The 25,881-nt window shown below is 41.0% G+C and overlaps 2 protein-coding genes across 4 annotated transcripts in view; one reads left to right on the top strand and one right to left on the bottom strand.

The window, feature by feature from the left end:
• Positions 1 to 1,191: 1,191 nt before the first annotated feature.
• TIGD2 (tigger transposable element derived 2) lies at positions 1,192 to 4,985 on the bottom strand. Its single transcript, XM_079772423.1, has 2 exons — positions 4,676 to 4,985; positions 1,192 to 4,511 (listed from the first exon to the last, which is right to left on the bottom strand). The coding sequence occupies exon 2, from the start codon at positions 3,601 to 3,603 to the stop codon at positions 2,026 to 2,028; it is 1,578 nt and encodes a 525-aa protein (XP_079628549.1). The 5' UTR covers positions 3,604 to 4,511; positions 4,676 to 4,985; the 3' UTR covers positions 1,192 to 2,025.
• A 213-nt stretch (positions 4,986 to 5,198) lies between these two features.
• Positions 5,199 to 25,881, top strand: part of FAM13A (family with sequence similarity 13 member A) — a 296,829-nt gene continuing 276,146 nt past the window's right edge. The window contains exons 1-5 of one of the 3 annotated variants that reach the window (XM_079771464.1): positions 5,199 to 5,531; positions 10,451 to 10,652; positions 14,574 to 14,850; positions 23,747 to 23,847; positions 25,175 to 25,266. In XM_079771464.1, coding sequence (XP_079627590.1) covers positions 25,201 to 25,266 — 66 coding nt within the window. In that variant the 5' untranslated portion in view covers positions 5,199 to 5,531; positions 10,451 to 10,652; positions 14,574 to 14,850; positions 23,747 to 23,847; positions 25,175 to 25,200. The remainder of the gene's footprint in view (positions 5,532 to 10,450; positions 10,653 to 14,573; positions 14,851 to 23,746; positions 23,848 to 25,174; positions 25,267 to 25,881) is intronic. The other 2 variants (XM_079771465.1, XM_079771467.1) reach the window with 2 other exon arrangements.

Below are 25,881 nucleotides of genomic sequence, written 5' to 3' on the forward strand. Positions count from 1 at the left end.
CTGATTGTGTTACTTTAGTTTGATAAAATATTTCAAGTGTCATGCTTACTGCTATCTTACCTACTTTAAAGGTATTTTATTACTTAAGTGAATTATGCCAATATTAGTAACATAGACTTTATGAACAAAGTTAATATCTTAAGAGCAGGAGCAAAGAAATTAGAATTCTATTCTTATTTTCTTTTAAAATTCAACTGAAGACGTCTTATATGTACCTGCATACCTTATTGTGTCTAGCAGCATATGGTCAGAAAATGATTTCTAAATTGGTTTAACATTTCATTTTTTTTCACTGAAATAAATATTATTGTATTTTAACAGAAACTAGTTACTTGAATCTCTTTGATCTTACTTCCCCATTTAAAGACTTTTCCCAATGCAACAACATCCTGGTTGAGACACACACTAGATCTGTTCAGCATATTTCTGAAACTCCTAATTTCTGCAACTCAATAACAGTAGCCAACACTCAAGAGTCGACGTATTCTTAGTCATGACCTGATCTAAGCCCATATATTAACTCATTTACTCCTCACAAAAACTGTCCAGGGAAGATATTTTCCCTATTTTACAGAGATTAAGTAACTTGCCATGGTCACCCAGCAGCTGATGCTGTTCTACAGTACCTTTCACCTGTTCTATTTAATGTCAGTCCATTGTTCATGCGGTGGGTCCACAAATTATGAGGCTTATATTCTCAGTATTTCTCACAGAAAAACAGGCTATATGAAAGAAAATGGCATACTTTGTAAGCTTAAAAGTTTTACATAAATATCCAATAGCTTATTAAAAACTATTGATATAACTATACTAAGGAAAGATCAAAATTGACAGATGGTAAAATGTAACCCTTACCTCTTATCATATGGTTTGGGAATTGAAATCTATTTTTTTCTACTATGAAGAAATTCTCCCTACTGTCAGTGGAATAAAAGTGCAGTGCAAACCTTGGGGACATCTTAACCTATTTCTTCTTCCTTCATTATATTCAGAAATGGCCAATCTGAATTGTTAAGTGCCTAAATACTGTTGGTTTAGAATGTCATATTTAAAGCTTTAGACTATTTTCCTTTAGTTTTCTGCTTTCACTGTGAAATACTTCAAGCATAATCTTTGATGAGTTCTAAAATTTTCAGCAGGTTGGAAAATCATAGAAATGGAAAGTTGCCGTACTCCTAAGATATTTCTTTTAGTATTTTTAAAAATATATTTTTATTGATTTCAGAGAGGAAGGGAAATGGAGAGACAGAAACATCAGCGATGAGAGAATCATTGATCGCCTGCCTCCTGCACACCCCCAATGGGGATAGAGCCTGCAACCTGGGCTTGTGCCCTGACCGGGAATCAAACCCTGACCTCCTGTTCCATAGATCAACCAGTATTCAACCACCGAGACACATCAGCTGGGCACATATTTCAATTTGGAAACTGAAGTTCATAGAAAGTCATAAAAATTGATTTTAAGTCAGATTTATTGATTGCCTATAGTGTGCATGGTCCTCATTAGACACAACGAAATTCAGGCACAAAACAGACACAAGATCCCTGGCCTCAGGAACCTTATGATCTAATTTAGTGGTTGGCAAACTCATTAGTCAACAGAGCCAAATATCAACAGTACAACGATTGAAATTTCTTTTGAGAGCCAAATTTTTTAAACTTAAACTTCTTCTAATGCCACTTCTTCAAAATAGACTCGCCCAGGCCATGGTATTTTGTGAAAGAGCCACACTCAAGGGGCCAAAGAGCCGCAGGTGGCTCGCGAGCCGCAGTTTGCCGACCACTGATCTAATTAGTAGAACACAGATTAGAAACAAAAGACAGACAAGTTACATGTCAATGCTCACTTACTAGAATTGACATTAAAGAGCAGTAATTTAAGTAATCCAAAATGGCATCTAATCCTAAAATCATTTATAAAATGTATTTGGCCTTCAAATCCATAGCACTTCAAGCAAGATAATTAAGTTCCACTGCAGATAAAGTCACAAAGATGCAAACACTCTGAAACCCTTCAGAGCATTATTAACGATTTTTGTTAATGTGGATCTTCTGCTTTCTTCTTATTATCGTTCGCAGCCTCCGTAATACCAGTTTATCAGACAGAAGCATGTCATCTTGTTGTTCTAGATAATCCAGTAAATTTTCAGTCCATTCAAGTGCAGCTTTATGGCTAATGTTCCTCTCTGGATTCACTTCTCTTTTCCTGGTCTTGCTGGGAGGCTTTTGCTCAGCAGGCTTGGACTGGTCCTCAACACCTTCACTGTCACTTAGCACCTGACAGCTTGAATCACTACTCTGAGAGTCAAACCATTGGTCAATATTCTCAATGTCAACGTGTTCACAGTCTTCTGTATTCTGTAAAACCGTTGCTAAATTAGCTGCTAAAATGGCTCCTTCATCCATGTTCAGACCTGAATTCTCTTCATTGCCAGGTAAAAGTTTTTTCCAAGCTTTGGTTATGGTACTTGATTTCACCATGTTCCAAGCTCTTGATACTTCATAAATTGCATCCAACACTGTCAAGTTCTTCCAAAACATTTTTGGATCAATTCCTTCATCCATGTACTTCTGGAGAAGCCCTGCTCGGTAGTATCTTTTTACCATGGCTAGAACTCCCTGGTTCATAGGTTGAATTAGACTTGTGACGTTTGGTGGCAGATACTTCACAATTATTCTGCCATCATCTGAACTCAGCGATTCTTCCTGTGGATGTGCTGGAGGAAAATCCAAAAGCAGCACTGCTTTTTCTAGAAGCCCCTTGGATTTCAAATGCTTCTGTACCTGTGGCACAAAGTATTTTTCAAACCACTGTCTGAAAACTGAATGTTCTATCCATGCGCTTTTCTGACTGAAGTAAGTGACAGGAAAGTTTGAAAGGTCAGCTCCTTTGAATGCACGGGGTCTTTTTGCTTTCCCCACAACACAAAGATTAAGCTTGTGTAAACCTGTGGCATTTGCACAACACATAATAATGATTCTCTCTCTGCTTGACCTATAACCAGAAGTATTTTGGTTAGTTTCAAGAACTAATGTCCTGGATGGTAAACATTTCCAGAACAGCCCAGTTTGGTCAGCACCATAAATTTGCTCTGGTTGTAGATTCTCTCTTTCAATAAATTCCTGAAAGTTACCACAAAATTCACTGGCAGCAGTTTCATCTCCTTTTAATTTTGTTCCTTGACTAGCAGCCTTTGGAATACCATGGCGCTGCTTAAATCGAGTTAGCCAGCCAGATGATGCACTGAAATCACCTTCCATCCCTAAAGCGTCAAAAAAGAACTTCGCTTGTTTTGCACAAATTGCTCCAGACACGGGAATCCCATCTGTTTTCTGTTGGTTAAACCACTCTATCATAACTCTATCAAGTTCCTCATATGTTGATGACTTCATAGATTTACGTCTGGATACCCCACTTGTAGGATCTGAGTTGTTTGCATAGTTTATTATTCTATCTTTATTCTTTTTAATGTCGCGAACTGTGGATTCACCAATTCCATACACCACAGAAAGTTTTTTGAAAGAGATGCCTTCCTCAAGTTTCTTAATAATGTCAAGCTTGTCCTTAATTGTCAACACCACACGCTTACGTTTCCCCAACATTTTAATGTCTAATATATTAGGCAATTACTAGAACAAGGTATTTATCGACCTTGACTTGAACAAAATGAGACTAGAAAATTGGGCTTTAAAAATCCCTTTCCTGTCTCCCTAGGACCTAGACGGATAGTGTGCTGGCCAATTTCTAGGCAAGGCCTATATGATTCTCTTTGCTGTTTTAAAACTTACAAAATCCCTCAACAAGGACTAGCTCCAATTAACCCTAGCTTCTTTCTTCCCCCTCATTTAGTTTAAGTTTTTTCATGAACTACAGTCTCGAAGGAGATTATAACCAATGCTGTATCAGCAAGTTCTCTCACAGTCTTATTGCGTAAATTCTTCTTGCCATCATTATAGGTGAGGTTATAAAAGACTAAGGCTCAGGTGGGATATTTTGGGAAATGTGCTGGCGAAGAAATAGCTTAAGAGAGGACTTGCATACTTGACCTATGGGAAAATGTAATGGGAACACTCATGCCCTGACTGTTCTTTCTCAGGCAGGGCACTGTATGGAATGCTGCCTCTTCCAGGCAAGGACTGTTACAGGTTATGCAAGTGAGTGGTTATGGAAATCATAAGCAAGCAAGGTAAGGCAGGCTGGACAGAAGTGAGCAGTGCAAATAAGGCAAAGGTAGATAGGCAGGAAACTGTACATTAACACGACACAAACTTATACCTAATGTATTTAACAACCAGAAAGGGAAAAGGGTAGACAATAGGTGGTGTCACATGATTACAGAAATCATCAAAAACTTCGTTGGTGGAAACCAGGACTCATGGTAGAGGGTATGGGGTGGAAGGCTCAGTGGTGATGTTATACAATAATCCCGGTGAAGAATGGTCCTCGGTGGGCCAACAGAAGTACTGCAGTTCTTGTGGGGGGCTGTAGAGGTATTCGGAGCCTCAGAAACCTAAAGGAAAATACCAAAAAACATTTTTTTTTTCCAATATCAGGGTCTGTGGCATTATCCTGAAACTATGTTGAAAAATTAGCGTCTCCTACCAATGTGATGGCTAATAATGCTTTTAAAAGGCATTATCTAAAGTGACAGAGAGCGGGACCTGCATTGCCTACCTCCTGAAATTAAAGAGGTCAGAGTGCAGCGGTGCAAGCGAGGGCGTCTCTCCGCAGGGCGAGCTCGTGCGCGGGACGTCTTTGCTCACGCGGAGGGAGCCCGGGTCCGTCCGTGGCCACCGGCGACCGGGTGTCACCGCCGCAGCCAGCGGGCGAGCGAGCGGCTGCTTGGCCCCGGGGACGCCAGTCCTCGCGCAGGGGGCATCGCTCCCCGCCGCCTGCGCAGCGCCGAGAGCAAATGGAGTCTCCGGAGGGAGATGGACACCGGTGGCGCGGCGGCAGCCCGGAGCGAGCGTCGCCGGAGCCGGAAGGCGGGGGATTAGGGTGCACGCGCGCGCCCCCGCAGGAACGTTGTGTCGCCGAGCGGGCGGGGCCTGGGCGGGCGAGCGCGCGGCCGGGGGCGGGGCCGCTGGCAGCGGGCGGGGCGGGGCGGGGGCGGGGGCGGGGCCGGGGGTGCGGTCGCTGGGGAGCGGGCGGGCGAGCGCGCGCGGCTGGGGGCGGGGCCGGCGGCTGCGGCGACTCTCGGGGCCGCGTGGGTTCCGCTGATGGCCCGGCTTCTGCAGCCCGCCAGCTGCCTCGCGGACCAGCAGGCGGCGGTAGAGGCTCGCCGTACTTCGGCCCTCCTCCCAGGGGGCCGGCCCTGTAAGCCTGGCTTCCTCCACACTCCGGTGGAAGACAATTTGCACCCTGGGAGGGCTCGCGAGAAAGCTGAGCATCCTCAGGTGCCTGGAGCCGGGTGCGGATGGGGTAGGGCGAGCGCACGTGGAGCGTGTTTACAAATAGAGGCCGCGGCGCCTGCGCCTCCTAGCGCTGGCCGGCCCCGCGGAACGAGCTGGAGCAGAGGTCGTGAGGCCAGGTAGGAGCGAGCGGCGGGGGTGCAGGGAGGCTGGCTCCTGGTGGGGACCGGGTTCGGAAAAGGAGCTGGGGCTTACACTCTGCACCACCCACCCACCCTGTCAAGTCCTGGGTGGCTGGGGCGCTGCAGCGGGTGTGGAGGGCGGTCAAGCTGGCTGTGAGTCCCTGCTCTGGTGGGATGCGCTAGGATTGAAGCCAGAGTCTCCGTAGAAGCGGACCTTGTGCAGAACCGGCTGCACTTGGGAGGCTGGTGAACTGCTCCCTCGTGACTTTCCTGCCGCGCGTTTACTCCCCTTGCTTCTCAGTAGTAATAAGGGGATTCGGTTTGATTTGTTTGAAACGTATGGAGCTACCATACGTGTTTATTTTGGCATCTTAAATGGAGCGAATGCCATGCCCGCACCTGTGCACTAATAATCCCCGCGACGAGTGCCTTCTCCATTCTCACGGACGCGGTCGCCTGCGGGGCCCTCTGAGCCTTCCCGGGAGAAGGGAGCGGCTGCCCCCTCGTCCTGCAGCACCATTTACCTAGGAACCATGGCTAGCCTTTCCTTTTCCTTTCTTTTTTGAAGAGGTGGAAAAGTTTCGCCCAAGTTTCTCTAGCATCAGAACATAAAGGACTAACCGTTTTCCGTTAACACAGAGTAGCATAGTAATTTCGTCATTTATTTGCGAAGACCGTATTGAATGTTTCAAAGGGGAACTGACATGAGCATTCATACTGCAGAAAAGAAATGTTGATTCTAAGCCTCGTAACTAACGCTCCCGCCCAAATTGCTCAATTGCCTTCCTCAAAATCACAACTTTCTCCGATTAGGCATTTTGGAAAAATCTTGGATCGCCTGGCAGTGCTGTGAAGTGGGTTTTGACAAATGCCTGTTTTGGGGTTTTTTTTCTGGTTAATTTTCCTCTCCCGCCTCCCCATATACTCCAGTTTCTGCAGTCTTGGTTGACTATTTTGGGTAAAATACAACTTCATGCTAGCTTTATATCACCTTTTAAAGTGTGCCTCTTTGCCTTGCTATTTGTAAGAAGCCTGAAAACAGCTGTATCTGATACAATCAATGTATCTCCTCCATAAGGGAAGAGAGCTGTTTACTGACTGCAGACCAAAGGCCGGCAACCAGATGTTAGCAGCCTGTCTTTCGCCCTACCCTTCCAGCCTACTGAGGTCACTCTGGCCCATACTATATAAATAAAATAACCCTGCTGCTTATCTCTGTCTCCCAATAGCTTTGAGGTTTAATTTTCTTCCAGATATCACTTGCATTGTTTCTCTGTTTTTGCTGAATTTCCCAGCCTGCTGGTGTCTTGTCTCTTATCGCTGTTCCCTTACATCACCTCGTGCAAGTTCAAATTTGGAACACAGCCCACCTTTCTTGATTCCTCAAAATACCATTTCATGCAAGGCAGTTGTGTTACCAGACATTTAATAAGACTTTACCCAAGACAGCTGTGTCTTTACACAAGGCAGTTTTAGCTAACAAACTTCCCGTTCTGTTGGAGGGCGGGGGTGGGGTCGCAATGTGGCAAATTTCTATTAGGGTACAAGAGTGGGGGACCTTAAACTAGAATTTGGGGCATCTTTGTTTTATGAAGAGGCGGGTTAGCCACAGAGAGCTTCTTGTCAGTTTTTCTCTTTAGGTGATAGTCTCTCCTTTCTCCCCAGCATTCTATATCAGGTCTCCTTTCTCCTTCCTTCTCTCAGCTGCTTGTGCATCTTAAGATTCTTTTTCTTTTGCAGAGCAGTTTTGTATTCTTTATTTTTCTTCTAACTGTCCCCTTATCATTTGCTGTGGTTTATTCTCTAATTAAAAGACATTTCACTCTTTGGGCAATTCGGCCACCAGTATTTATTTCCTTCTCTTTTAATCCTTGCAATAGTACTATGAGGTAGATGATACTTCTATTTATGTACAAAAAAAACAAAGCCTAAAAAAAATGTATATGAATTTATCAAATGTAGGTGGCAGAATGAGATTGAACCAAGTCTATGAGGCTTTAAAGCACCATGCTCTGCCTACATTATCATAATCAAGGTATTTTTGGCATTAACCTACCAAAGAGGCATTCTAGTAGTGAGAGCACGTTAAGTCTGAAACAGCATTTATCAGGCTAAGCGTTTTAGTTCATTGGAATGTGGGTTTCCTGAAAACCACTCCCAATCAACTGAAAGTAGCTTATGTTTTTCATGATTACAATCTCCAAATTCCCCTTTGTGCTGAGAAAATGTCAATACAAATACATTATGTAGCCTCACTTTTAGTATCATTCTTTATTCACAATAGTTTTTTAATAGAAGAGGACATCTCTAAATTCCTAATTTTAAATTTTTAATTGCTTTTTTTTTGTTTTGGGGGTTCCATTTACTTGAAAAATGAATGATTTTTCACACACAAAAAAAACCACACACATTTGTTTTCACCTGCACTTAAAGAACATAAAAATTTGAGGAGAATTTTCCAACTAAAATACTTAGATTTGGGGAGGAGGGATGTAGGTGTATATATTTTAGGGCAAATAGGATGTGTAATTTAGGGCAAGCAGCTGTCATCAGCATAATGAAAGCTTGTTCTTTAAAGTCTCCTTTAACTGAAAAGGAGACAGTTACTTTGTGCATTGTAGACAAGAGTCCAAACTATTCGTTTTTTTAATATTAAAATGGTTAAAGTTAGAAACATTTATCCACTTAAAAATTCCTGGGCACAATTGAAAGATAAGATTATTCATTGGAAAATCCCATATATTTTCTAAAATGTTAACAGGATATTGGAAGATAGGGGTTGATGTCTTATACTCTTGAGTCATGTAGGTGCCCAGGAGGGGACTTTTAACCTTGTTTTCTGTGTTTCATTGGTGGCTGGCAGTAGGTTTTCCATTGACTGGCAGCACAAACAAAGATAAAAGGAGTTCTTTAGAGAATAGAAAAGACTTAAGAGGGTTGAAAAAATAAAAATCGCTGTTGGAAATGTTTAAGGAAAAGTTAAACTTGGTTCCTGAAAAACGTGTGGAGGAAACCAGTTAGTTGCCGATAGATGTCAGCAGTGCAGGCGGGAAACTTGAATGAAACGTAGATCCCTGCCTTTCCGTTCCAAACCTGCCAAGTTCCCAACTGTTCTCCAAAGCAGCCCTCAGTCCCATCAGTTTGGTCAACTCCGGTTTCCTGAGAGCCCGCTGTGCATCAGACCACTCACTGTCCCAGTGCCCAGCACCTGCGGCATCATGCTTGTAGGCTCTTCATGCTTTTCTGTTGGCCTGGAAAGCCCTCTCCTTCCTCTGTTAATCTGTACATCCTTCAAGTTCCAGTTTGTCCAAAAAGCTGCATTTCTCAAGGTTGCTCCTCAGACTTTATGGGTCAGAATGATCTGGGGCCCAACATAGAAATTCTGGAGTGCACTCAAGGGATGAAACCCAGGAATCTTTTTAGTGAGTGTCCCAGTTGATTCTAATATGCTAAAGTTTGAAAGCCTTATTTCTTGACTACTATTTTGAATGAGATTCCTCACTCATAATGTATTCTTTGGGGAGGGAGTTTTTCTTCTCACTCCTCTCTTCTTAAATTATATACAATATTTGAAGGAAAATATGAAATGCAGAAAAGCAAAAAGGAAAATAATAATACCAACATTCAGAGACAACTACTCTTTTGGTGTGTATCCACTGTCTTTCTTGTATCAAAGTAATTATAATTTGTGTGCATGTGTGCAAATATACACTGAGTGGCCAGATGATTATGATCTCTGAACGCATAATAATCTGGCCACTCAGTGTATTTGTATCTCAAAGGGGTACCAAAAGTATTCTAGGCTTTTGCTGGAGATCAACCACTTATTTGCCCTGAGCTTTCTATCAGCCAGTGCAAAGGGGAAAACTGATCAGGTGCACGATTTATAGTATCTTTGATATCAAATAAATGAGGTACTTAAGAGAAGTACACTGAGTGGCCAGATTATTATGCGTTCAGAGACCATAATAACCTGGCCACTCAGTGTATATATAATGAGAATGTGAATTCAAAATATACATGATTTTATACATGCTCTTATTAACAACGTAGTATAAATATTTTGTGATATCGTTTATTCCCATCAGCCACATACCACCAGGAACACACATGTTGCCAAAATTGGGCTTATTACTGCAGCAGGGGAGAGCTATCCCTTGGAAAACTATCGAGTGTCTCAAAAAAGAGGGAATCGGGTGCAGCTTATTAAAGATTTGGGTAAGGTGATTTTAGGGAGGTTTAAAGAAAGTGAGGAGTCTCTTCTGGATTGGGTGCTGTCAGAAAGCAGGGACAATTTGGCTTTTGGGCATCTTAATTTTTATCTAGGAAGCTAGCGGAACAGAGTGGCTAGAGCTATCTTTAGAGAAGAAGCAGTAGTCACTAGACAGGAGAAAATGATGTGTGCTCATTTTTGTGGTTGACGGCATTCCCTCCTTCTTGTAAAGTCTTTATTCAGGATTATAGAGTGACTTTTTTTAAAAAAAAACTGTTTTTTATTGATTTTTGGAGAGTAAGAAAGGGAGAGGGATGATAGAAACATCATCCATCAGCTGCCTCCTGCACAAACCCTACTGGGGATTGAGCCCACAACCCCTGCTGGAGGCTAAAACCAATAGTAATTAGCATATTATGCAAAAAGACCCATTGGAAGGCCAATGGACTTGGATATTCAGCAGGGCTGAAAATCAGCATAATATTGCCCTGCTGTGGGCTCAATGCTGAAGGCAATTCCCTAACCTGATAATCCTTTTACTGTTTACCAAACTTTACCTTTGATATGTCTGTATGCATTCCTAAAGGGCAAATGTGTATTCAAGTGAATAAAAGCTGACAGGTCCAGGGTTTGAGTGAGCTTCTCCTCTAGAGAGGTTTCCACCTGGCTACCCATGCCTTCTAAATTCATATTTCTTGTCTAGTGTTTTCATTTGTGCGCGGCCCCTTCTTCAGATCCTGAACCCTAGCTGTGCTGGATGCGGCATTCTGGTGCCCAAATAGGAATCCGGAGAAAAAGATTCACCTGAGTGAAAAACGAAGTGAAAAAGGAAAAGTGGAAATTCACCGGAAAGGTGGAGAAGTTCACCGTGCACAAAACCTGTACCAGCTTCAGAGTTGCAAACCGTAAGTGGACGAGGAACATCTTTCAGTTCAGCCAGGTTATAATGGGGAAGAATTAGAGTAAAAGACAAAAACATCATTGTAAATTTTTAGCTTGCATGCTCAAGGATAAAGGAATTAAAGTTTCAAAAGGTACTCTCTTAAATCAGGCTCAAGGAAAACGAGTGCCCTTGTCATCTTTAACTATGTGGTCTCTTGTTCGAAGTGCATTATGCCCACTTTGTATTGGGGATCAAAAGTCTGTAACACCTAAGGCCCCAGATCCTCTGCCTCTAGTGTGGGAAGGTTCAACAGCTAGAGAAAATGGAGCTAAAAGTCCTTTTACAAAAGGACTCCTTAATGCTTTGTCTGAAAATTACCATATGATGCCTTGAGACAGGCAGATTTTAGCTAAAACGACTTTAGATGCCAGTCAATGCTATGGAGAGCAGAATATGATAAGATCTGTGAACAACAGGCTGAGATCTAGGATGCATTCTGGCTGTAAGTCCCAGGCAATATAAAACATCTGAAAGATCCATGAAAAAAACTCTGATTTATTAAGTCTTGTCTATGTGTTATGGGCGCTTGTCTGTTGATGGTTGTTTTATCTGTCTTTGTTGTTTGGTTTAATCTGTTTATTGTTAGTCTATTAAGCATGCCTTTAATTTAATAGAAAAGAAACAGTAGATGGCCAGGCTATTACTAAATTTCCCCAGAGCAAACAGAATGTGGGGGTGGGGAGAGAGAGAATATGAGCGGTACACGTGGCCGATAACACAGGTTCTAGGAAAATTCCCTAGACAAAGGGAGGTAACTAAAAATGGTGCCAGCCCATTAATTACTAGGTCTTTTGGTGATCCTGTGAAATGGACGCCCACTCCCAGGAGTGTTATTAAAAGTCTCATTTTTGCCATGTTTTTATTTCCCAGTCCGTCATTTGAAATTTGGATAGATGAGACATTTTTCACAATTTAGGGATGCGTCTGGGATTTCTATACCCATGAAGAGAAAAAGGCTAGCTTAAGAGAAGGCGTGTCCCACCCGATTTTGGGTGGCCTCTTGGCCTAAGCCCCATCTGTTCATGGATGCTATAAAATAAACCCAAGACTGTTTTTCTTTAAAAGATGGCAAAAATGACACAAGGAAAATATACATGCTGTGTTTGGGCAACAAGATTAGTGTTCCCATAATAATCGGTAGTTCTTGAATAATAATGGACCACATTCCAAGGTTAACATTAAAGCCACTGAAAGTCAGTAAGTTATCTCTGTTACAGAATTTGCCAAAGAAAATGCCTTGGATAATAATAATTGGCTTTAAAATCTCAAAGTTGTTAAGGCAAAATATACATAACTAAAATGAAAGGTATATGGTAAATCTTTTTCAGTAGTAATTATATATGACTAAACATAGTTTTCCAAAGTCTTTGGTAACTTAAAACTTTGGAATTTACTGAATTAAATAATAAAAATCATTAAATATCTAGGTATTTTAAAATGACAAAATACTGAAATATTAATCTGAGTTAGCCTCATATGAAAAATCTAGAGGATAGATTTGAATCTATTAATTGAATATGTCTTGTATTTCATTTGAAATATATTCTTAAAAATTTAAATATATTACTAATATGAGAAATGCTAAGTATTTAACTTGCCACCTAAAATTTGAGGCTTCTAAGAGTTTAAAGTTCAAATTAAATTGGGAGAAATTATGTGGTTGTGATAACAAAATGCATAAAGTATAGAAATTCATTTTTGAGAAAATAATTCTTGTATTTTCTCTGGAGAAATTAGTAGTTCAAAATATATTGTAGTCCTTATGTGTACTACGTGTGGTAAAATTTCAACCTAGGATATAATACTTTATTGGCCTGATTAAAAAGGAGGATTAATTCTATGGTCTGAACCAAGTTTTTAATATAAAAACCGGTTTAAATTTAATTGATGTCTTTTAGAATAATTACAAAAAGTGTGTCGATAAATGTCAATTTAAGAAATGCTGGCTGTTTACTTTTAATTATCATTGGAAAATTAAGGTTTAAATATTATATGGTTTTAATAATAGAAAGCAGGACATACATTTTAAGGAAAAGGAGGAAAAAGGTCTATACAAGTTGCTGAAGGTATATGCAAGTTAATGACAAAAAGAATATTAGAGTAGAAATACTTAATAGAAGGTCTAAGGCATGGGTATGCATTTTTGAAGGACATAGAAAGAAGGTTTGAAGGCTAATTTGAAAGTATGAAATTTGTGAAGGTTATGAATGTGATGAGAAGGAAAAAAGTTTTGAAAGAGAGAAATGAATTCTAAAGTTAACTATTTGCAAGAGTTGTAAAGGAGTCATAAAATCTCAGGGAAGTTTAAACAAAGGCTAGACCACTACCCTTATCTCCCCTGCCAAGGAATGAGCAAATGATTAATACAGAAAGGGAGGGCAAGCCAAGGTTGCTGAATACTTCTTAAGCAGATTGGCGGGGGGGGGGGGGGGGGGGGGGGGGCGGGCATGGCATCTGTATAAGTTGCTTACTTTACTTTTTCAATAAAGATGCCTACTTTAATAAGTTAGCTTTTCACAATATAATCAAGGTCTCATATAAACTCAGTTATATGACAAGCCAATATTTTATGAGCACACTATAAGTAAAAAGAGAGTTATTTTTACTTGAAATGTATGCATTGCAGTATTGGCCAGCATACCTCTCTCCTACTGTTTTTTCTGAAAAACAACCAAGTTTGTTGCTCTGTTTAAAAAGAAAGTAAAAGTTTTTAAAAGAAACTCCTTAAATGTGGCTTTGAGATTGCTCTAGGAAAAAATACAGAAGGAGGTGCTCTTCAAATGTCTAAGAACTGCAATTAAAAATCAATGTATCAGGCCTCAAAAGGTAGAAATACAAAAGGATTCCCTTAAGATCTTAAATGACTTTTAGAAATTATTAGAGGAAGTGTATGCAAAGACCTACAGAATCATTTTCTAATTTCATGGCTCGCATGTAACAGCAGTTTACAACCATCTAAAAAATATAAATGCCAAGTGGTTTGGGGCCATCTGGTAAATCCTATCTTCCCTAAACCAAGGACACTTAAAAGTAAATAATTTGCATTTTGCCTCCCTAAACAAATCTTATATCAATATATTAAAAAAGACTGATAGCAGAAATCCAATTAGTGTCATTTACTGTCCACACCCAAGGACAAATGAAGTTAGAAAATAAACCTTATTTCTGACTAAGTGAATATTCAGGGGAACTTAGTTGTCACCTACTAAAAACCAAATTACTACAGTTTTTATATTATACCCCTATTATTATAACAAAAAATACTAGACTGGAACCTATTCCTATAGCATTAACTGTTTTTACTAATGGTGAAGCTGCTTATCGTGCAATGAATTTAGACCAAGTCATCCAGACCAATCATACTTCTGTGCATAGAATTGAATTAGAAGCTATCAAGGCTGCATTGCAGGATTTCCAAGAGCCTCTTAATATTACTGATTCTGCCTATGCTGCTGACCTGGTGAATAGAATTGAGACTACTCTATTAAAGTGGCTCAGTGACCAAAGTCTATTTATACTATTTAAGCAGTGTCATTTCTAGCAATTTTGTAAAAAGTGGGGAATTCAGCACATTACGGGAATACCATACAATTCCCAAGAACAGGCAATTATAGAACGCCAACATCAGCGGCTAAAATCCCAACTGTAAAACAAAAAGAGGGAATAGTGGAGAAATCTCCTGTAAGTAAACTATACCAAGCCTTATTACTTTAAATTTTTTTCACTTGTAACACTGATAGCAAGACTCCCATGGAATTACACTGGTGTCAGAATAAGCCAAAGGAAAATGGTTTGGTTAAATGGAAAGGTCCCGAGTCTGGTTTATGGAAAGGCCCCCACCCCTTGTTAACATTTGGTTGAGGATATGCTTGTGTATTTCCAGAAAACTCCTCCAAGCCCGTGTGGATTCCTGCAACATGAATCTGAGATAGGACCTTGCACCTGGAGCCTCATCCTGTACCTGCAGCTGCAGACAGTTGACTACTCCAGCCACAGATGGCAGTAGCCCCAAGCAACACACTGAAAATAAGAAATGGGAGGAGAACCAGACAGAGGAGAAACAGTCCAGAGATGACCTGGGGAATGGTGAAGAAACCTTGTCATGCTAGCAGTCATCAGTTGTGCAATGGTGCATGTTGCCCTGGACAAAGCCAAAGAAGGTCAGACCTGCATTTTCATTGCCCACCATTTGTCCGCCATCCAGAACTCGAATATCATTACTGTCGTGTCACAGGGGACAGTGATTGGGAAGGGAACCCATAAAGAACTGATGGCCCAGAAAGGAGCCTACTACAAACTACTTCCTTAAATGCCTGGCAGCAATTTAAAAACGACATAAAAGAAAATCCTTTTCATTGAATCTCCCTACATTTGCTTTTTAGCATAACCACTATTGTCTGTCTCATTCTTGTTCTTATATGTTTAATTCTAGTCTGCAGATGCGGAATGAAAAGTCTTAAAAGGACTCAAGCACTGTAGACAGCATACACCTTTCTAGATTTATTAAGAAAACAAAAAGGGGGAAATGCCGGAGGCTAAAACCAACAGTAATTAGCATATTATGCAAAAAGACCCATTGGAAGACCAATGGACTTTGATATTCAGCAGGGCTGAAAATCAGCATAATATTGCCCTGCTGTGGGCTCAATGGATGAAGGCAATTCCCTAACCTGATAATCCTTTTACTGTTTACCAAACTTTACCTTTGATATGTCTGGATGCATTCCTAAAGGGCAAATGTTTATTCAAGTGAATAAAAGCTGACAAGTCCAGGGTTTGAATGAGCTTCTCCTCTAGAGAGAGGTTTCCACCTGGCTCCCCATGCCTTCTAAATTCGTATTTCTTGTCTAGTGTTTTCATTTGTGCACGGCCCCTTCTTCAGATCCTGAACCCTAGCCATGCTGGATGCGGCAACCCCTGCATGTGGCCTGATCAGGAATTGAACCTGTGACCTCTTGGTTCATGGGTGGAAACTCAGCACACTGACTAGACTAGAGTGACCTTATTTTTATCTTCATGGAAAGCCCTCCTCTAATGTCTATGAAATTATTTCGATTCCTCAGGATATCTTGACTATCTTGTTCTGAGCTTTCAACACTTTCTCAAAGGACCAAGGATTCAAAAAAGTTTAAATAATCATTAATAGATTAGCTCATTCAGCCTTGAAGTGATTGATCTCTAAGTTATCTAGGTAGATACATCATGATGCAATTCTGCCTTAGTTGAGACTCTCTTATGCTTAAAGAAGAGTTATTAACACCTGGCTTCAATCATTCTAGGTTAAAAAGTCCTCATAATAATGTTTCTCAAGCTCAGCTTTGATCAATTTTAGAACTTTTCATCTCCCAAAAAAGAAATCCCATATCATTCCACTCCCAATTCCCCACTCCCCACAACCCTCTCTCCTGTTTTCCAGCTCTTGGCAACCACTGACTCCATAGATTTGCCTATTCTAGTTATTTCATATAAATGAAATCATACAATATGTGACTCGTGACCAGCTTCTTTTACTTAACATAATGTTTTCATGGTTCATCAATTTGTAGCATGTATCAATATATCATTTCCTTTCATTTCTGAGTAATATTGTTATACTAGAGGCCTGGTGCATGAATTTGTGTATGGGTGGGGTACAGTTGGCCTGCCCTGTTGGGGGCCGATCGGGCCAGGCTGGCCAGGGAGATGGGACACAGGAAGTTGGCTGTTTGGCCCAGCCCCTGATTGGGTCGGAGAGCCATCGGGGGTGGGGCCAGCCGTGGGGAGGTGCCACAGGCAATTGGCGGGCCAGCCCCGCCCCCTGGTCGAACTCCCAGTCAAGGGAACAATTTGCATATTAGCCTTTTATTATATAGGATGGATACCTCACATTTTATCTATTCAGCAGTTGATGTTGAATCAGCATTTAGGTTGTTTTCACTGTTTGCTTATTATGAATAATGCTGCTGTGAACATCCATGTACAAGTTTGTTTTTGTGGGCAGATAGTTTAATTTCTCTTAGTTACATGAAATTGGAATAGCTGGGTTATATGGTAACTCTATTTAACTTTTTGAGGAGCTATTTTCCAAAGCAGTTTACGTTTTTACAAGTGTATAAGGACTCTGTCTTAGTCCATTCAGAGTATTATAACAAAATATTACAGACTGGGTAGCTTATAAACAACAGAAATTTATTTTTCACAGCTTTGTCTGAAAGCTGGGAAGTTCAAGATCATGAGTAGGTTTGGAAGTTTAGGTTTGCAAACATCTCTTCATTCTAGTTCTCAGAATTATTATTCAGTTAATAAAAATATTTCCTTTTTTGCTGTTGACTTTTTTTTTAGGTTGTTTTACTTTTCCTTTCTGAATTTTTTAAAGAGTGTAAACCATATTATTTATCACAGTCTTGCAATGGGTCAAGCACTGTGCCAGAAAAAAAAAATGTTTTTAGATGCTAAAAAGTAAAAAAAAAATAAAAATTAATGGGAGAGATTCTTATTTTAAAATATCAAATGAAATTGCTTTACCAATTTCAACTTAACCTTTATTCAGCAGTAAGATTAGAAGAAATTTGGTGGAAACTTCCTGGTAAAAAGAGTTTGAAAATAAAGGATTCAGGTATTAAGGACCATAAATATATCTTCCAATGAGCACTGTTTCCAATAAGCTTTTTTACTAAATTCTCTTTATATATATATTTTTTGCTTCCAGTTTTATTGAAATATACTTGACCTACAATGTTGTACAAGTTTTAAGGTATATGACATAATGATTCGTTATATGTGCATACTGTGAAGTGATTACCACAATAAGTCTAGTTAACCTCCATCACCCCGCATAGTTACAGATTTTTTTCTTGTGATGAGAACTTTTAAGATTTACTCTCTTAGCAGTTTTCAAATATATAATTCAGTATTGTTGACTATGGTCACCATTCTGTACATTACTTCCAGGACTTATTTTTCTTATAACTGCAAGTTAGTACCTTGCAACCATGTTTACCTGTTTCCTCCACCCCATATTTATTATTCTGATTCTTTTTTCTTTTTCAAGTCTCAACTTTTTTCTCTGAAATCCCTTAGAAAGCATATCCATGCTCACCCTTTTCAATTCTTTTTCTGATGATATTCATATAATCCCTATTTCTTGTCCTAACTTTTAAGTGAGTCTCAAAGTGCTTCCAGGAGCAACCCAAGGCTCATCACCACACATTTAATGCATTAGTTGTACAGAGACTGTGTTATGAAGCTTGCAAGGACGTAGAATAAGATATTGCCCTGTCCCTCAAGGAGTTCCCAATCTGGAAATATAGATTTGCAAATAACAATGCCATGTGTAAATGTTATACTCGTGGTGTAAATGAGGCATTTGTACACACAGCGGAGTGACGTTAGTTAGGAATGCTAATGGCATTGGTGCTCAGCATTCAAGTATATGTATGAGTTCCCCAAGTAGAAAAAGGAGATGATGAAATTTCTGGCAAATACAAGATCATGAGCAAAGGTTCTGAAGTGGGAAAATGCATACCTTATTTAATTTGTGGAACAACAGTGTATTAGTCTTCCATTGCTGTTGTAACAAATTACCACAAACTGATTTAAAACAATATAATGTTATTAACTTACTGTTCTGGAGTTCAGAAGTCAAATCCGTTTTTACTGGGCTAAAATCAAGGCTCTTCTTAATGCTGTGGGGGAGTATTGCTTTTTCCAGCCTCTAGAGGGCACCTTTATTCCTTGGTTTATCGCCTCTTCCTCTGTCTTCAAGCCAGTAAGTACCCTTGCATCTTCAAATCTCTCACACACCTCTGAACTCTGACCGTCCTGCCTTATTATCAGGATCCATGTGATCACATTGGGCCCAGATAATCCAAGATGATCTCCCCATCTGACATTTTTTAAATTTAATCACATCTGTCAATTCCTTTTTGCCATTGCAAGGTAAAATGTTTACAAATTCTGGGGATGAGGACGTGGACATTTTTTGAGGAGGCGTTATCCAGACTGCCATGAGAATGGTGGCTATAATTTAAGGTATATATGTAGAGAAAACTAATATGGAATTTGGTTTTGAAAAATCTTGAAGCCATGCTAAGGAGTTTGGAATTTAGTCTACAGGCCAGCAGTGTTTATTTTAAAAAAAAGATTTATAAAGCCCTAGCTGGTTTGGCTCGGTAAATAAGGCATCAGCCCATGGACTGAAGGGATATGGGTTCAAATCCTGTTAAGGGCTCATACCTCGATTGCAGGCTCGATCCCTGGCCCCAGTCTGAGTGTGGGCCAGTTGATGTGTCTTTCTCCCCCTCCCTTCCACTCTCTCTAAAAAGCAAAGGGAAAAATGTTCTTGGGTGAGGATTAACAGCAACAACAAAAAAGGTAGATGCTCACTTCAGTATGCATATACTCAGAATTCAAATACAAGTACGTGGATGACCATTGATCCCTCAAAACCCATCTATGGAGCCCATAGACCTACAGAGAAAGAGAATAATTAGGAAAGTAACATAATCAAATCTGTTTCAGAAATGTAGTAGTGTAGTTGTACCTAAGGACTGCTGATGAGGTCCAGCATTTAAAGTGTGTTTTTTTTTTTTTTAATTTTAAAAATGGCTATGGGAACAGAGGGAAATTGATTTGAAAAGCTCTTCAGAGGTAGAATAAATAGGCTGTGGTGATTAAAGAAGCAAAGGGAAACTGAAGCCACCTTTGAGGTGTACATGAAATGACCCTCATGTACACACCCTACTGAAATGTTCTCCCATTGTGACTGATTTCTACTGTGTGCCTAAAACCAAGTGCAACTTTCTGCTCAAATACATTCTATTTACCAACTAATTAATTTCTACTATTAACCGAGTAACAATATAATACATAGTCCAATCTGGGATAATGCTTTCCTTTTAAGCCTCAATCAAGGATATGTTTTTATTAATTTTTAGAGAGAGAGGGGAGAGAAGAGGGAGCGTGAGAGCAAAACATCAATCAGTTGCCTCCCATATGTGCCCCTACCAGGAATCGAACCCGCAACCTTTTGGTGCACATAATGACACTCCAACCAACTAAGCCATCTGGCTAGGATTGGGACAATGATTTTTATAATCATTTAAAAATACTTAAATCAAATTTACTTAGAAAGTACAAATCTAATTTTTTCTCCAATTGCTGTTCAGCTTGAGCTTGTTTCTGTACCTGATCTTCTAACTCACTAATTCGGTCCTCTGCTTCTTGTAGTCTACTGTTGAAACTTTCCATGGTGTTTTTGATTGTAGCTATATCACTCTTCATTTCTTCCTGATTCTTGCATAAGTTGTTGATTTTCTCATCCATCCGTTGTATAAATTCCACGACCATTACTCTGAACTCCTTTTCGGTCATGTTGCAAGCTTCAGTTTCACTAATTTCCTTTCTTGGCGACTCCACATTTTCTTTCCTCTGTGAGATATTTCGTTTCCCCATTCTGGCTATTACCAGAAAGCTCAAGTTTCCGTTTGTGTGGACCTGGGCCGTGTGCTGTGGGGACTTCGCTCCACCCGAGTTTCACTGGAGTGCTCTGACACTAGGACGTGTGGCTGCCTTTGGTTGGTGGGAACCAGACTTGCCCAGGGTCAGTGTCCCCAGTGTTCTGTGTGGTCTCGTGTGCACACTTGGAATCAGGGGCCCTGTCTGCACCACACTGTTGGTATGCGCCGTAAATGAGATCCTTAGGATGTGCCAGGAGTCAGAGTTTCCCTGTGTCTGCACCAAGACTCGAGTGTCAAAGTCTCTGTTGCCTTGTGAGGTTTCTCGTTGAGAATCAGGGTCCCTGTGTGTGCACGCACCAACAATTGGGGTCGCTGGCTCTTAGTGTGAATGCGCTGTGAGTCAGGGATCCCCGGCAGCTGTGTCCGGCGTGCCAAATTCCCTGAAGTGGAGCTGCGTCCTGTGTGTGCTCTCTCTACTGAGCCAAACCGGCTAGAGCGCACATTCTTAAAATCCTGAAGGTGAGCTGATTCTGTGGTGCACTCTCCCAAAGTCCCGGAAGGGGGGCGGAGTCTGTCCTGCGCGCCAACTTCCCTGAAGGGAAGCCCTTCTGTGCACGCCCTAAGATTCCCAGAAGGGGGAGCTGTGACCCGCAAGCCAAATTCCCCGAAGGGGAGCCCTCTGTGCGCACTGACAGATTTCCCCGACTGGGAGCTGCTTCTGTCCCGTGCAGCGCCAAATTCCCTCAGAAAGTACAAATCTAAAAATTATATTTCTTGAAAGCTTCCTTTGTCAAACAAAGGCATAATCATTTAAGTAATACAATTCTATGAATGAAAAATGAGAAAGAATTTAAAATGACATTTGAAAAGAGAAAAAGCCTCACGTTTCTAGTGGTTCTGGATTTATGCAGCAAATTTTTTTCCTTCATGACTGAATCACCACTGATGGCATCTCAATGTTGTTGTCCAGATGCTGGGATCATGGAAGAAACTTCAGCACATGAGAGAGGTAGACAAAAACTCCCTTGGTAGATAGACATTTCCTAGTACAACTTAAGGATGTGGTGCTCCAGAAAAATCGCTGGTGGAGGGAGTGTTTGGGGGTGGTTTCTCAAGTCCTCCTCTCATGAGCCCACAGGGCCCTGCACTGGAGGTAGAGGTGGAGGAATGAAGCCTGGATTCTGGCAGGGAGCAGAGGGGAATAAATAGATCTTTCCAATGGAGATGTACTTTTTGCTGATCTTGGGTGTTTAGGATCCTGCTGGAGGGAGTCCTTCTGATACTCTGACAGTAGTCTTTGCTGGTGTACCTTCTTTAGACTCAGCTTTCCAGAACACTTAAGAGTGAAAGGGACACTATTAATAATTACATTAAGTCGGCAAGCATAAATCAGAAGTTTCCCAGGCAGACTGTAGTTTAAAGTTCCCTGTTTACTAGGCACCACGTCAGTGTCCTGGAAAACAAACTTCAGAATCATCCTTGACGCTTCTCTTACCTTGACTAGGATGGCACCTCATTTGCCTCTTATTTAAAGTCAGTTATCAGTCTTATGAGTTCTTTCTACAAAATTTATGTGACGTGTCTTTCGCTCTCTAAATTCAAAGACATCTTTATCTCAGCTGGCTTATTGTAAACAAGGTCCACTTATCTGTAATAAAGCTCCTTCCCATTCTAGCACATTCTAGTCAGACTTCCAGATTCATTTGTCACTAGTTTTATTAAGCTGTTCATTCCACTTAGGAACCTGCAGCCGTTCCTGGCCTCTTGAGGTCCAGCGTGGACTTTTTTATTTTGCTCTTTAGAGCCCCTTGCTTTTCATGCCGATGTCTGTCTCTGCTCATCATGCAGACCTGCATTAGAATGCCCTCTCCTTCCTCTCCATCCTAACCCATGACTCCTAAGTCAGCTCAACACTTGCCCTCTTGCAGCTCTAGCTCCAGCCACTTCCATTCATCACGTTTTTTCCTGCCTTTTAATTTTCAAGTGTTAATGGCACACATTTCAAATTTGATTATACAATTTAGTGTATTATATTTGCTAATGGAAAGATTAATAAGACTCTAGTGCTTTCAGGGGCCATGAGGTAATCATAAACTGTGAATAGGTATTAAAGTGTTTGTGTTGACTGCTGAGCAATAGTAATTCCAACCTAGGTAAGTGGCCTTTCAAATCACTATGCAAATGAGACAAAATGGCCAAACAATACCTTCACAAAATTTTCAAATTGTGTCTGAGTTTTTTTTACATGTACTTCATAGCTCAAGTAATACATCCTTCTCCCAACACCCTCCTTAGCCATAATTCTTAGAACGGTAACAGATATACATTGTGCATTGTATAAGTGCTCATGAAATTAAAAAATTAAATGATGGCTTTAGCAAACTTATTGGGAAAATAACTAAAGTTGTTTTCAAAAGAAAAGGCAGCTGTTCTCTTGTTTCCCAGGCCTGAGGTTGGGGTGTTCATCACATCACAGATATAGTGCTTCCTACTCCCAAATCAGCCCTCTTCCCCAGTTCTTAGGGTCCTGGGTTCTGATTCTCTCCTTCTGCTGAGACTGGCATAGTGGATAGCCTCTGCTTTGGCTTCCAGGGGAGGATAGGCAATGGAATTGAGCAGTGCAGTCTCAGCCAAGGCCATGCTGAGAGTTAAGGTGGGTCCAGAAATAGCCAGTTAGTGAGGAAGTAGTAGTAATACAGGTCAAACAAGGGGCTTAAATAATGACCCATAGAATTGGGGTGTCTAAACTATAGGTTGTGTCAAAGAATAATGAGACCAATAGTACCTGGAATAAAGAAGACAAAGCTGAATTTACTGGCCATTATAGTAAGGAAAAGTCTGCTAGTCAGGCACAGTCTTTCTGAGCAGAGCAGACTGCTGTGTTATATAGGTCTTTGGGAAGTGGGAAGCTTGAGTTGACAGGATTTCAGGAGTATTGACATCATCTGAAGGAGAGTGATTACTCAAATGAGATGGTTATTGATAGGTTGGCACTCAGATACAAGTTCATTGCAGGAGTGCATTCTTTTTAAAAAAAATATACTTTTATTGATTTCAGAGAGAAAGGGAGAGAGTGAGATAGAAACATGAATGATGAGAATCATTGATTGGCTACCTCCTGCACACCCACCCTGGGGATCAAACCCGCAACCAACTGGGGCAAATGCTCTGACTGTAATTGAACCGTGACCTCCTGGTTCATAGGTGGAGGCTCAACCACTGAGCTATGCTAGCCAGGCGCAGTGAGCACATTCTTGATTGGCCAGATGCGATGGGTTTTTACAATGGGCTGACTTGCAAAACCAATTGGCTTATTAAGGCAAGTTGCTGACTGACCAGGTTTCAAAATGAGTTATGCTGGCTATTTGTTTCCATGGCTACAGAACAATCAATCTTCTCCTAAGAGTGTGGTAATTTTTCCTGCTTAAGTGGGATGGGAATGCATCTAGAATTCAGATCAGAGATGGGCTCATCAGATTTAAAATGGACCTTTATAGGGAACTCCTTCAGAAAATAATTAGTAGAAAGTAAAAATAGCCCCAATCCCAGGTTATGGGGCAGTTCTAACAAAATATATTAACAAACCCAAGAATGACCTGTTTTCTTCTATTTTTCCAAGGAACCAAAGCACATAGACTAGTCTTCAACTCTCATGCCCAATAATGTTACTGAGTAGCCTAGATCCATGGTCAGAAAACGTTCTCCATAAAGGCTCAGATGGTAAGTATTTCTTAGGCTTTGTAGGCCATAGGTTCCATCTTTGTAGCTACTCAACTCTGCTACTGTAGTGCCAAAGCAGCCATACACATTATGTAAACAAATGGTGCAACCAAGAGTAGCAGGTTACGGCCTGTGATGATCAGATTTGGCATATAGCTGTAGTTTGCTGACCCATGGCCTAGAGCAGTGGTTGGCAAACAGCGGCTCGCGAGCCACATGCGGCTCTTTGGCCCCTTGAGTGTGGTTCTTCCACCAAATACCATGGCCTGGGCAAGTCTATTTTGAAGAAGTGGCATTAGAAGAAGTTTAACCCTTTGCACTCGCTTGCTTTTTTCTTGATTCCTTTATTCTACTCGGGATTTAATTTTTTAAATACCCAGGTTTTACAAAGCACGGCAGTAGAATAAAAAACTGGAGTTTCTTTTCATATAAACTTATTTATTTGGATTTTTTTATATTTCAAATTATTGATACATTCAAAGAGTAATTTTAATTTCGATGCTAACCGTGTCGAGTCACACTTGACATCTGAGTGCAAAAGGTTAAGTTTAAAAAATTTGGCTCTCAAAAGAAATTTCAATCGTTGTACTGTTGATATTTGGCTCTGTTGACAAATGAGTTAGTCGACCACTGGCCTAGAGCAAGTAATCTCTCAATTGCATTTACTGTCAGCTATTCAAAACCCAAAATATCTTAACTCCCTGACAGGTCAAGAAAGAGTATACATAAACACTAAGTAATTGCTGACTAACTGACTTCTGATAACCTCTCTTGGTTGGATGTCATTCATTCTGGGCCAGGCAGGGGCTCTCACTGAAAAATAGCTCAACCAAAGGACTTGTATGCATGTATGTAAGCCTAACCAATGGACACAGACACCGGGGGGGGGGGGTGAGAGCATGAGTGGGGGGCTGGGGAGCAAGGGAGGATAAGGACACATATGTAATACCTTAATCAATAAAGAAAAAAAATTGCTGGGATAGGTAGGGCTAGAGCTGAAGTAGAGACTGAGTTTGGAAGAAAAAGCCTCCAGTGTCCCATTCCCAGTAGCAGGCTATGGTAGTAGTGGGTCTCACTCAGGTGGTTCATGTTGTTGTTGCCTCCCCACCCGCATGATACTTGCTGGTCCCTGCTACATGGCTAACCGTAATATATCTATAGTCTCTTGCTTTTCTTCTAGTATTCGTAGTAGTTACTCCAGCTAAAGAGAATTTGTCTTTTGCAAACTGGTAGCTCTGCCAACTAATATCAGAGGAATTGACTTTGAAGCATTTTTTGCTTTTTTGGAGGCTAGAGGATAACTTGGCCTTTTCTCCTCCTCCATCAGGCTTCCCAGGTCAGAGGGTGATTTAAATGACGGCATCCCAGGGGCCTGACCATCAGTTGGGAAGTCGCCTTGACACCTTCCAGGTTGCCCAGGTATTTTCTTGAAAATAGGACATCCCTTGTCCTGCCATAGTATTGCAGCATTTCTAGGAGTAGTCATGGAATTAGCCCACCATAGTGGACTTTCAGAAAAGCACTTTTAAAATTTTCTTTTTTTTTTCCTTCTGAGGGAAAAGCAATAGTTAATAGTTAATTTCTTGACTGTGGCTTGCACATGTTAAGATTCTTTGTAAGTCATTATTCAGGAATATCTATACTAATAAAAGGGTAATATGCTAAGTAGACCAGGTTGACCGGACATCTTCCAGACGTCCGACTTCCTTCCTGACAAAGCTACGTGGCAGGAGCCGAGGCAGAGGCGCTTAGGGGCGATCAGGCCAGCAGGGAGCAAGCAGTTAGGAGTGATCAGGCCAGCAGGGAGCAAGCAGTTAGGAGTGATCAGGCCAGCAGGGGAGCAAGCAGTTAGGGGTGAAATCAGGCCGGTGCAGGGGAGCAAGCAGTTAGGGGGCAATCAGGCCGGCAGGGGAGGGTAGTTGGGGGTGATCAGGCTGGCAGGCAGAGGCAGTTAGGCAGGCAGGTGAGTGGTTAGGAGCCAGCAGTCCCGGATTGTGAGAGGGATGTCCGACTGCTGGTTTAGGCCCTATCCCT

This window comes from Cnephaeus nilssonii (genome assembly GCF_951640355.1).
Source record: "Cnephaeus nilssonii genome assembly, chromosome: 1".
Taxonomy (NCBI): Eukaryota; Metazoa; Chordata; class Mammalia; order Chiroptera; family Vespertilionidae; genus Cnephaeus; species Cnephaeus nilssonii.

Coding starts and splice junctions, on each gene's coding strand:
- TIGD2 (XM_079772423.1), bottom strand. CDS start 3,603: ATGTTGGGGAAACGTAAGCGTGTGGTGTTGACAATTAAGGACAAGCTT.